Source organism: Telopea speciosissima, chromosome 2 (genome assembly GCF_018873765.1).
Source record: "Telopea speciosissima isolate NSW1024214 ecotype Mountain lineage chromosome 2, Tspe_v1, whole genome shotgun sequence".
Taxonomy (NCBI): Eukaryota; Viridiplantae; Streptophyta; class Magnoliopsida; order Proteales; family Proteaceae; genus Telopea; species Telopea speciosissima.
This window is the reverse complement of record NC_057917.1, coordinates 25,564,727-25,577,522: the sequence shown is the minus strand read 5'-3', so window position 1 is coordinate 25,577,522 and position 12,796 is coordinate 25,564,727. Positions and strand designations below refer to the sequence as shown.

Genomic DNA, 12,796 nt, shown 5'->3' with positions numbered 1-12,796 from the left:
TTCCAAGCCGGCTATGACATCTATTCTAGCATTTTCACATGTTTAACATTAGCATTCAATTCCAATAGTCATCAGATATAGATCAGAAATCAAATAGGAATATAAGCAATTTAAATGAATAAAACAGTAAATATTGCAACTGTCATTGTCATAACTCATCAGTTATGGTACACCTACACCCATGGTGTAATTCTACTCACCTTGTTCTTCAGTCGGCTCAGTCCCAGTCGGTGTTTGACACTGCACCTCGTGTTCGAGGTTATAATCTATGTTAACCGGACCATTAGAACATATCAAAAACTATCTCAAAAGGGTCTTAAAGTTTTAGGATTGGTTTAGGTTTGCTCAATCATTGTTCAACAATTATGGGGACAGTAGCATGGTTCTTTTCTAGGTTGGGCTTGGGTTACAGTGTGGGTTTCTGACCCCTGTTTCTGATACACTCAAGACATGGTTACCAGCAAGGATGGTTGGGGTAGGGTTTTAAGGTAATTTTTATGCCCCCCACACTGTCCTAGGTTTACGAGTGAAGGTCTAATAGGCTAGAATCAGATTAGACCAAGTATAGCAGCACTGGACGTTTGGACAAAACGTCCAGTGCATCCTCTAGTCCCTGTTGGACACGGGTTTTCTTGCTCAAAGCTTGGTTTTTGCTGCTGGATTCTTTCCATCTTCGATTTGGGATGCTTTCAGAGGGTAGTATAGCTCATAATTAAGCTAAAGCAATGGTTATGGTGGTTCCTAAATAGGGTTTGCCTAGTGATTGATGGGTTTGGGTTCAAACATCAAATAACTCAGTATGCAAGGCTGGGATCAGACATGCAGCCATTCAAACCTCAAAAATACACACAACAGCAGGCATGCACATGCATTACAGCCAAGATCCTAAGCCCTAGTATGCAAAACACCTCATGCATGCAAAGATTCATGCCCCTAGCTCATCATCTATAGTTTGCATGCATGATCAGGCATGAAATCTAGCTAGATGCATGGCTAGAATTTAAGATGCATACATTAGTAAGCTAAAATAGTATAGATTCATATAAATTTCCTAAAACTAGACATGCATGCATGATCTAAACAGCCCTGGAGCTCCAGGCAGTAATTCCAGAGAGATCCCTGTAGAGACAAGCTATATAGCATTGGTTTTTGGGGTTCAAAATCAAAGAACAGAGATGGGATCATAACTATGTAAGCATTTCAGGCTGGGTGAGTTTACCTTAAGCTTGGAAGATTTCAGCCAAGGCTTACTCAAGCACAAGCCCTCCTTCTCTTCCCTTCTCCTTCGTTCTTTCTCTCTTTCTTTCTTTCTCTCTTCCTTTCTTTCTCTTTTCTTCTCTGCTGTTTAGGAACAGTAACAACCTAATTTCTGAGCTGGGCCCCTATTTATAGCTTTTATAGAACTAAGGTCTGGTTGGCTAGGCAGTCCTATAAGAAAAATGCATTTTTAAAGGGATTTTTGCCTAGTTTAGGTACATAGGTGGGGCCCACATGGAATCCAAGTTGGGGATGGGTTCCTAAAATTCCAAGGTACATATTGGGGGTGTTTGCAAGCATTAGATTCAGTTCCCACAAGCTTGGAATGGGAAAACATAGGTTTTGGCATCACTAGATGATTCACTTGAGCTTTGGGTCAATTGTCCAATGCATTGTCTAGAGAATGCTGCACTGTTGAATTTTGCCTGTGGGTCCTACAGGGGTTTATTTTTCCACATTATACCTTCCCCACACCCTACTACCCATACCAGGAGGATATATTTAGGAGCATAGCCTCCTAGTACTTAGGAGAGAGAAATACTTGTGCTCTGTGTTGTACAGCAGGTGATGGGCTGAGCAACTGCAAGATGTTCCAATCCACCTTCTTACAAGTATAATGGATGTCATCTGTGGGGACTCCCTACTGATTGTAACCACTGGAATGATACGCCACAGATCATTGGTATGGGTGGTTGCTGATCCTTGCTCTTTAAATAAAGTCTAAGTCAGACTAGGGGTAGGTTTGACAAAAATGGTCTAAGGAAGGCATCCTTATCCTATCCTTATATGTTGATGACATCCTATTGGCTGCGAATGACATTGAGTTGATTGTTGTCACTAAAGAGTGCTTGTCCTCTACTTTTGAGATAAAGGACATGGATGAGACCAACTTTGTGTTGGGCAAAAAGATTGTAAGGGACCACACTAGGAAATTTTTTAGTTTGTCTGAAGATATTTACATAAAGAAAATCCTGGAGTGATTCCATATGAACAACTCAAAACCCATAGACACTCTAATGGACTAGGCATGCACTCTGAGCCAAGACTAGTGCCCTAAGATTGATGAAGAAAGAAATCAAATGTCCAGAGTACCCTATGCGATGGTAGTAGGTAGTCAGATTGTCACGCCCCAAACCACCCCCTAGGAGAATTGGGCAAGTGACCCGGATATATGACAACATCCGCTAAACCTCCAAAAACTAGAAGCAATTAATATAGCTCACAAACACACATACCCACAAGAGGAGTAGATAAATCATATCAGAGTGCAGTGGAAACTAAAGTTATCATTCTAAATCTAAAATATATATAAGAGTATTGTTTTGTTCTCACACCATACATTGTTAATACAGTTATCACATTTCTAACCGAAGCTTTACAAATACACCGAAATGTGCTGAGTCAACAAAAGCCCAAGAAAGCTTTACAAAAGAAGGGTTAGTAGATCCTATCTACCCAAAAAGAATCCCTAACGGTTAGAAAGTATGCTACCCATCCCTCAGGGACACCCTGATCACCTGCATAAAAGGGATCACCTTCCTTGGAGTCCACACTCAGATGTCACGATCACCATCAGCCTCCGCCTCAATATAAGTCTCCTAATCATAGATATGTCCACCTACAGTATCATCTAAAAAGAAAATTTCCACAAGTGTGAGCTCCACCGAGCTCGTGAATGAAATATAAATCATGCATGCAAATACAACACAACCATGAGTCTATATGCATGAGGTTCATTTATATTAATTAATTCACCTAACAACAAAGCTAAGTCCAGGTAAAGGTACTACTACAATCCCCAATACATGTATCCTTGGTGCGGGCTTCCGGATCCCTTCCCACGATACACCCATTGAGTTATCAGGGAAGACTAGGCAGCTCCAGCATTCACTCCATGGTCAACCCGACCAGCCCTCTATGATTATCCTATGATACAATCCCCCTTTGTGAAGGATGGGTCCATGATCGAATAATACCTTCGGGTATTAGTTCTCTCACAGGCATTCAACACCTTAACCCCTACTGGCAAGGTTTCTTAGTACTGGTAGTGAAATCCTAATCATATGCATTTCTACATGATATCGTATGAGTCGGGTGGTGCCAATCGCATCCCATTCTATAGGCCATCACCAGCCTCATTTCCAAGTCGGCTATGACATTTAGGTTAATAGTTTATATGCAAACATTCCAATAGTTACATCATTTCCCAATAGTTTCTAAAATAATTCTAACAAGAATAAGATGTAATAAAAGAAGCAAAGTAAATAAATCTTCACATCATAACCCATCAACTATGTTACACCTACTACACGTATGGTATATTTCCACTCACCTCTAGTTCCTATCGATTCAGTTGATTATCGGGTCCCATTGGGCTTTGGTATGACTCTTCTTACTCGGGATTATAATCTATGTTAATTGGATCATTAGCACATGTTAAATAATGTTTGAAGTGGTTAGGAGTCCTAGGGTTTCTTGGTGTTAAGTTAGAATCAAGTTCAAACCCAAAACACGGCTTACAGCAACTCTGGAAGATCCTCTAGATCATCTAGATCGTCCAGAGATGAAAATGCAGCAGCAGTAAAGGGGTTTTCTTGGGTTTCCATATTTGACACTTAAATATCCTTCGGGAGTATGTGCAAGGGTTCCCACATGGTTGGTCTATAGTTTGGTCTAATGATCTAACTCTAGATCATGACACTGGATCTTCTAGATGGGCCAGAGTGGATCATCCAGAGGCAAGGAGAGCAGCATGGCTGCAAAAGACAGAGGGTTGTTATGTGTTTAGTCCTAATGGCCATTAGAGGCATTGGTCCAAGTCTTATTGGGTTTGGGTCAAGGTTTGGCCATAAGAAACAACATTGGATGAACCCCTGGATCTTTTGAATCATCCAGAGTGGATCATCCAGTGCCTATACAACATGAGGATTTGAACATCTATAGGGATTTCTCTATAGTTCCAACCCCAAATCAATTTGGGGTGCTAATCAGTGATTAGAAATACATTCATATTAGGTTTGTTGGTGTGATTACATGGTTCCTTCTTGGATTTCACAATTAGGAGGTGAAGCTAGCTTATGCTTGCTCAAACCGACCATGCATGGTTATGGTTTGGTCCTTAGTAAGTTTAATTAGCATTACAGAGGAGAAGGGGGTCTAGACTTGATCAGCATAGCTTTAAAGTCATAGTTTGGAGAAGAAACATAGCATGTATGTATGAATCCATAGTTCCTACTCTATAGAGCACACCCCATGACCATCATTTGATATGTAAGATAGCCATTCCATGGCTGGAATGGATTTCAAGGTAATCCTAGGCTTAGGAAGGTACAATTAGGAGAATCAAAAGAGAAATCTAAGCATGCATGTAAAGGATCATGTTCCTAAGCATTCAAATTAAAGGAAACAAGCATGGATGTATGGTAGATCAAGATTATATAGCTAAATTCTGTAATTTGTTTAGAATCAGAATTAAAGGAAAGGGTAGGAGATTAGGGAATGATTTTTATTGGAGACTACCATCAGAAAAAATCAAAAAAGATCAAAGCTCAAACCTTCCTTCTCTTCTTCCTCTCCTTCTTTCTCTTCTTCTTCTCTTTCTTTCTTCTCCACTCTTCTACATTTTGAATAGTGAGGGTATTCTAAGGATGAGTTCATCTTATATAGTTTTGGTTCACTTGGGTCTGTTTGGCTAGGGGCTGGTTTAAGGAAAAACACATTCTTTTCTAGTTTTCCATGCATAAGGAAGGGTAAATGGGTCCCACTTGATCTCTTGGCTGGGTGATCATTTCTACAAGGCATTGGGGGCATGGTGAGGGGATCCCCAATGCAAGACTCTAGGCCCCACATCACTTAAGTGAAAAATACTCAGTACAACAACTCTGGATGATTCTCTAGATCTTCTGGAGCATCCAGAGTGGATTATCCAGAGAATTCTTCTTTGTTGTATTTGCTTTAAATCTTCCCAAAGGCTAAGGCCTTCGTATGGGCACTTTCCCCCACATGTTTACCAAACCAATACAAGTATAAATTTGGGCATGGCCCCCAGAATATCAAGGGAGTTGTTACCTTAGGTTATACATCTGGTGATGCATGGAGAAATTGCATGGTGGTGGGATACGCCTCCTTACTGGTATGTAGGATGTCATTAGTGGGGGTACTTCACTAAACTCAACCACTGGGTTGATACACCATAGGGTACTTGTGTTAGTGACCTCAGGCTCCTGATCTATAAACAAGGTTCTAGTCAGAATGGGGCAAGTTTAACACTGATGTACGGAATGATGTGCATGCGTCTAGACATATGCTTTGTTGTTGGCATGGTTAGCTATTATCAGAGTAACCCAAGACCATTTCATTAGAAAGCTATAAAGAGGATCCTTCGATACTTTCGTGGGACTACAAACCTCTTGCTCACCTACAGTGGTTCAGATTTGAGACTAAGGGGCTATAGTGATGTTGATTGGGCTAGTGACAGAGACGAGCGCAAATCCACCTCAGGGTATACATTTGTCCTAGGAGGCAATGTTGTAACTTAGCAAGAAATAGACTTGCATTGTCCTATCCACGATGGAGTCGGAGTATGTTGCATGTTCGACAGCAGTTCAGGAGGCAGATTGGCTCAGAAGGTTCTTGCAGAGACTTAGGCACCATTTGACAACGTTTTGTTTCTGTTGTTTCTGTGCCAATAATGTTCCCAGCATGCAAATGGCATAGAAAAACCGTTTGATAAACATGTTTTGTTTTAGGTGTTTTTGATAACAAAAATCAAAATTTATAACAATTTATGGCTAAAAAAATGTTTTTGACATAACAACAATTTGTTGTTATTACCACTTTGTGGTCCAAAATCCAAACGTGTTACCCGTGTTTTGAAGAAAAAGCAACATTGAAGAAAGGTCTCCTCTCAACTCTCACTCGACCCCTCCTTGAAAACTCTCCTCTCTCAACCTCATTCTTGAAGAAAAACGTTGAACTCCACCTTCACCACTCTAGGGTTTCCATTAACAACCACTCCAAGCTTTCCTCTCAAGGAAGAGCTCTAGTCGCCACTGCTCTCATCTCTTGGCCTTGCTATTGCTTGATGTCGCGGCGTTGTTCGCCTTTAGCCGTTGCTCTCTTCCCTCTCTACTGTTCGCACCTAATGCCACTGAACGGTCACCTCTAGCCGCTGGTTCCACCTCTGCTCTTTGTCTCTATTTCGCAAACCACAGATAAGTACCTCTCCTCTCTTTGTTATTTATTTGGAGAACAATTACACAGATGCATGATAAGAGCATGAATGGATTTTGAAATTCCTAAATATAGTTCGGGTTTTGATTATTGAAGCTTAAATTTCACTGTTCTCTCGTCCCTCTTGCTATGAATGTTTGAAAGAGATGATGATTTCTGACCTCTATTTCCAAGATATCACAATTTGAAAATCTTATTAGAAGCTTTAGTATTCCAAGAGATGATGCTTTGAGACCTTTGATCCAAGAGATCACAGTTTGAGAAGCTTTACATATGTTTAAGCCATCGATTTCTCTTCTCTATGCTTCTGTGAATTGGTTTTGTGTAAATGTATGTTGAAATAGCCATTCTGTTTCTTGAAAGATTCATGTCCCACTTCCAAGTTTGAATATAAAAGAGCAAAATAGATTCCGAATATTAAAGATAGGTAGTATCAGTGATCTTGTTGGCCCTGGACTGGATTGGAACATAGCATGCTCAAGTGTCACTCATGCTAAAACCTGAGAAACATCCCATTAGTAGTAATCCCTTGCCTTGCTGGATTACCATGAGTGCTGGTTTACTACGATTATTTCGTCAAAAGAAATACTTTATTTTTGGTACAAATTCTGAATTTATTAAGTAATTTGTTGCTATTATGATCATTCATTATTAGGGGAAGAAGAACCAAGTGAAAGACCATGGTTTTTAGTCTACAAGTGAGTAAATAGGTGTTGGTGATTGCAGGGTTTCAAGTGTTAGATGGTGAAGGCCAAGTGAGGAAAAGAGAGACAATGTGAGAGACAGAGAGAGAGTGAAGTGGGGTGAGAGGGGTGGCCAGCTGGCCTGGTAAACCCCCTGTGCATTTGTGTATGGTCCTAATGGGGGCTGCCATTGTGGCTTCATGCCACTGTTTTCACAAAGAGAAAGAGAGAGAGAGAGAGAGAGAGAGAGATGTAGGTAGAAGGTGATAGACAGAAACTGCAATCAATAAAAAATGAAGGATTTTAGGAGTTTCAATGGTGTTGTTGTTTCTGTCATTACAGTAACCAGAGGCAGAGGCAGAGAGAGAGATATAGAGAGTGGAAAAAAAAAGTAATGGATGGATTAAAAAGGAAAAGAATGAGAGAAGGTGTGGGATGAGTGATTGTTCTATATGGAATGTGAAGTGGGAGAAGGAACTACAGGAATGATGCTGAAAGAAAACAGGTGACAAAGGGTTATATATAGTTGTGAAAGTAGAGCTGCTGGTCAAAACCAGAATAAATAAATAAGAGAGGGGTGGGGGGAGGGGGAAATTAAGAAAAAGATTAATAAATAAAAACGAAAGAACTTGGAGATTTTTTTTTAAGTCCAATGGGGATGAGGGCTACTGGGTTAGGAAAGGGAAGCATAGAGAGAGTTAACATGAAAGGCACATAGTGGAGCTGGGAAAGCACAAGTGGGGCTATCTATTTCAAAAGTCCATTTTGAGGTAGTGAGAGAGAGAGAGAAGGGGGGTGGGTGTTGTTTGTCAAGAATCGTGAAACAAACCAAAACAATAGAGAGATTTTTTGCAAAAGAAACAAACACAGATCTTTTTTTTCAGTTTTCACTTCTTAGATAACTGTTCACCCTCTTTGCATTGAAAGATTTCTTTCTTATTCTTCTCTGATGAAGATTCTGATAAAGCACCAGCATGTGTGGCTTTCCATGGTTTCCTTACTTGGAATCAGTGGGAATTGGGTTGTACTATGAGTTTTAATGCAAATGATTTTCTTGTATATTTTGAGTAATTAATGGAAGGATCTCTACCAAATCAACTAATTTTAAACTAGTGAAGTATAAAGATTGTCTGCATCAGTACAGACAATATTGGACAAAACAATCTCTCTCTCTCTCTCACACACATATCAAAAGAAAGAATGAAAAAGAAATAGAGATCTTCAAGGATTAGGGGTCCCATTGCCAGTGTGAGGTTGAGGTGTGAAGTGGCAAAAGAATGAGAGGATGAAAAGAAAGGGTAGTTGCACTATTGACATTGGACAGGCATTTGGGGTCAAAAGTCACACTTGACTTGACAGGCTTTTGGATCATATTTCCATAATTAATCAATTGTTCTCAAGGCCCCTCAGATTCTAATTAAAAGAAAGAAACAGAGAAGGAAAATGATCCTCATAAAGGAGTTTTTTCTTCTTCCCTGAAGTAATCAACTACCATAGTTTGATCTCCGAGACATAGAAGTGTCAGCAGTTTTGGAAGAATTAAAGTGGTATATGTACGTGGATTTGTTTTTGGAAGAATACATGGATCTGTTTTTGGTAGAATTAAAGCAGTTTTGGAAGAATTAAAGTGGTAAACTCCCACCCTCCCTTCCTTCTTTCCTTCACCAAATTTTTATAGTTTCAAAGCATTTCATTTCAGATTTCATGTCATGTGATCATATCATATTAAAGTGGTATATGTACATGGATCTGTTTCTATCGTGCCGTGTCTTCTTTTAGGTGGCATCTTTGATTTGATATTTAAGAATTAAGAAGAAGTAGTAGTAGTAGTGGCCTACAATTTCTATGAAACTCATTAATGCTGTTTCACATTTTTTTGATGGTTACACTCAACAATTACGATTAGTAGTAGTCTATGGCACTTGAGATTTGACATCACAATTAGGACACCTTTCACATGTGTGAGACATGTGCGAGATTGGACTAGGACTGGAGCCACCCACCATCTGAGAAATCCACAAGTTCCCTAAAAAAAAAAAAATAGATTGGCTGACCCAAAGTGAGGGCAAGGGAGGGCCAGTAAATTCTGTTAGACACTAACCACTTTCTAACCTGAGAGGATCAAAGGATCCCAATTACTAAATGAAGAGAGTGGGGAAGCTGTAATTGGTTTCCCTAATTTAAAGAATTTATTATTAGAAAGAAACTATTAGAAGTACCATCAGCATCTGTAGTCTGAATTTGTTTTGTATTTATCCATGTATCCTCAAAACACACATACCTTGGTCATCTTCCGCCTTTCCCTTGTCATTTTTGCACCTCCAACATTCTAAATTAACCTTTATAGCCCCAAATTGCTGTATTTGTTGGTCTTTGTTGCACATGGCAGAACCTTCTTAATCAATTTTGCCCCTTGTCTTAATAACTTTTTCCTAATGTAAGCATCTTCTCACTTAAATGGTACCCTTCACCTGAAACTGTCATGTTATATGTTCTTTCTAGCCTTCAGCTCTTCTGCATCCTGTCATTGCACCGAGAAGAGGTGAAGACATGTGCTAGTCATCATGGTGGATCACTGGATTACATACATAATATTGAGTCATGATATGAATTTGCTACAGCATAGCTAGTTAATTTGGATAAGTGTTGATGAAATTTTGTTGCTTCCATTGGATTGCCACTTGTGATCTATTAATGTTTGCTTTGTGATATTTTTTTCTTTTCTTTTCTTTTCTTTTCTTTTATTTGTTTATTCTGATTTTGTTTGACATGTAGAATGAAATGGTTGATTGTGTTTAGTATTATCATTGAAGCATGGTTTGTGGCATGGTCTCATGGTAAATTTCAAACTTTACTTGTTGGGTCTATAGGTCAAATTGGTAGAGCAATTGGAACATAAGGATGTCTCAAGCATGTTCCAAGGGGATGGTGGTTCGAATCCACCAAGATCCTTTTTTTCATATTTTTTTTAAAATTTTTTTTATTAAAAATAATTTTTATATGTATTTTAGTAAAAATGGCAATTTTGTAATTTATATTAATCAATACAAAACTATTACAGAAACAAGTTTTATCAAACACCTTTCAGTAGTAATAGTGTTCTGGATACGTTTCTAGAGCAGGTTTATCAAACACCTTTCAGGAAGCCAGTAACGTTATTCTGGTAACAGTAACACCAAAATATGTTTTTGATCAGAAATGGCACAGAAACACTAGTAACGTTGTCAAACGGTGCTTTAGTGTTTCTATTCACTTAGACGACGTTGTGCTTATACATTGTGACAACACAACAGCACTGGCTTTTGTGAAGGACCCCAAGTTTCATGGGAGAGCCAAACACATTGACATACAATATCATTACATTTGAGACATTGTTGTGCATGTTTCTCCACTGATAAAATATTGGCTGATCCTTTGACGAAGCCCATTTCTAGAGATGTTTTCCTTGTTCATGTTAGGAACTTGGGACAGAGGCGGATTTGATATATATTTACTTTGGGACACTTTCTTAGATGGACATTTATTTGTATCTCTCTTTCATATATGTATGATATATTTTCTTGAGCGATATTGTGTGTACACATTTGTTTATTGTAAGGATGTCACCAGGCATTGAGTCGACCCACTCACACAGGTGACTCGCCTTGGCGCTTGAGGGTAGCGAGCAAGATGAGCCTATGAGCATTTTTGCTTCGTGGAACCTTAGTTAAAGCTAAGATGAGACCTTATCTGGTCCAATAGAAAAGAGATCACACTTTTACGTAGCCTGTGTAAAGCTGGATTTGAGGTTTCAGACAGAAACCATAGGGTGACTGCGCTAGAAACTCAGGTTAGGCGCTTGGCGCAGCGACTAGTGCTAGTATTGATACCCACCTTGATCAACATCAATAGGAAAATTATATTTCTACATAATATTCATATGTAATTTCATTATGAATGATTATTTACCTAAAAAAAAGGGCGTACCTAGTGCACTAGAATCCCGGCACTGTGAGGTATGGGGAGGGTCATAGTCTACGCAACCTTAACCCCCCCCCCCCAACCCACTTTTCGAAGAGGTTGTTTCCAAAGACTCGAACAACCTTACCGTTGCACCCAGGTCCACCCTCCTATGAAGGATTAATTATCTGTAAGCAACAAATGGAAGTACCTGTGGGATTCATGTACCAACTTGATGCAGCTAGGTTTTGGCCCGACTATTGAGATGTGTTTTTTTTTTTTCTGTGGCATGTTTGCTTTAAATTACTAAGGCACACAAGGTTTATAAAACGGCATCGATTCCGATTTGAATCTGATCGAAATGGTCAGAACCATAGAAATTGGAATGGGAAAGACGTAAACAATTTCCTCATATCTATGATTTTTAGGAGCTTTTTGTTTTTTAATATTCAGAAAACTTGAAAGGCTTTTCTAAAGAGGTAAATTTTTTATTTATTTTCTGCAACTTTACTAACTATAAAAATAAAAAAATAAAAAAAAAATAAAAAAAATAAAAAAAATCAAAACACCATGTACGTTTCTTTCCTATTTGAAGGAAGTTACAGATGAATGAGATTGACAAAAGGCAAAGGTCATACCATCTTAAGCTAGCTTAGCTAAATATGCATTAATATTCAATATCTATTAATATCTATATATAATTAATTCCACCTGAATTTGGCTCGTGGTCCTTCATCGATTAAAGCGGCTCTGGCAGATATTATTCCAGTGGGAACCAGAGATGCATTGAAGGCAGAACAATCGATCCAATCCTCGAGAAATTCCTCCTTACCCCACTTTTCTGGTATCCAGACTTGACCTGCTACTTCCTTACGATGTCTCTTTAGTCTCTCACGTCCAGAAATGTCCTCTGGTGTTGCATCTGAATTAATGTCATCGTCGTTTTCTTCCTTTTCAACAACATGATCATCTGGAAACTGGCCTTGCAATTCGACTTGTTTCTTTTCAGACTCTGTGGTGCCTTTTAATTTGATAACGTCTTCTTCCGACTCTTTGTACACATTTGAATCTCCAGTGGTGGTTTTCTCTTGTTGTTTAGAGGGAGTAGTACTTGCAGCAACCTGCAGGTCGTTAGGTTCTGTAGAATTCTGCTCACTCATGTTGGGTGATGTCTGGTGAGTTAGAGAATTAGTTCTGCTGCTTCGTCTTCGTGTTGGTGATCATGGAAAGAGAGAGAGGGTTGAAGATTACATAGGAAAGGGGGCTTATGTGTGAGAAAGTGAATGGGTGGGGTGTTAGTTTACACGTCAGTAGTGTTCTTTTGTATGGTATGTGACATGTGTACGTGTCATGTTAGATAGTTGATTTGAGTTTGTGTGGCTTTAGTGAAGGTTAGGCGAACAAAAGATAGAGAAAGATTGGAAGTTTGAGAGGGATTTCTAGGTAGAGCTTTTTGCCTGTTTGAGAAATGATTGTGAGGTTGCCGTTGATTTAAAGAGAGAGAATGGATTTTTGGGTTTTGGCAAATGAGGTTAGAGCTTTTGATTGGGGAAAAATGTTGGGTGAGGTGGGGGTCTTCTTCTAGAGTAATACCTAATACTATTTTTGAGTTAAAAATGGGGTTTATTGGAATTCTGCTTCCTAATTTCTTTAGAAGGTAGAGATGCGTGTGGACTCTTACCAAT

At 39.1% G+C, this 12,796-nt stretch overlaps 1 protein-coding gene across 1 annotated transcript; it reads right to left on the bottom strand.

Annotated features, from left to right (window-relative positions):
• Positions 1-11,812: 11,812 nt before the first annotated feature.
• On the bottom strand, positions 11,813-12,271 carry LOC122650588 (protein BIC1-like). Its single transcript, XM_043843989.1, has one exon. The coding sequence runs from the start codon at positions 12,269-12,271 to the stop codon at positions 11,813-11,815; it is 459 nt and encodes a 152-aa protein (XP_043699924.1).
• Between the last annotated feature and the right edge of the window lie 525 nt (positions 12,272-12,796).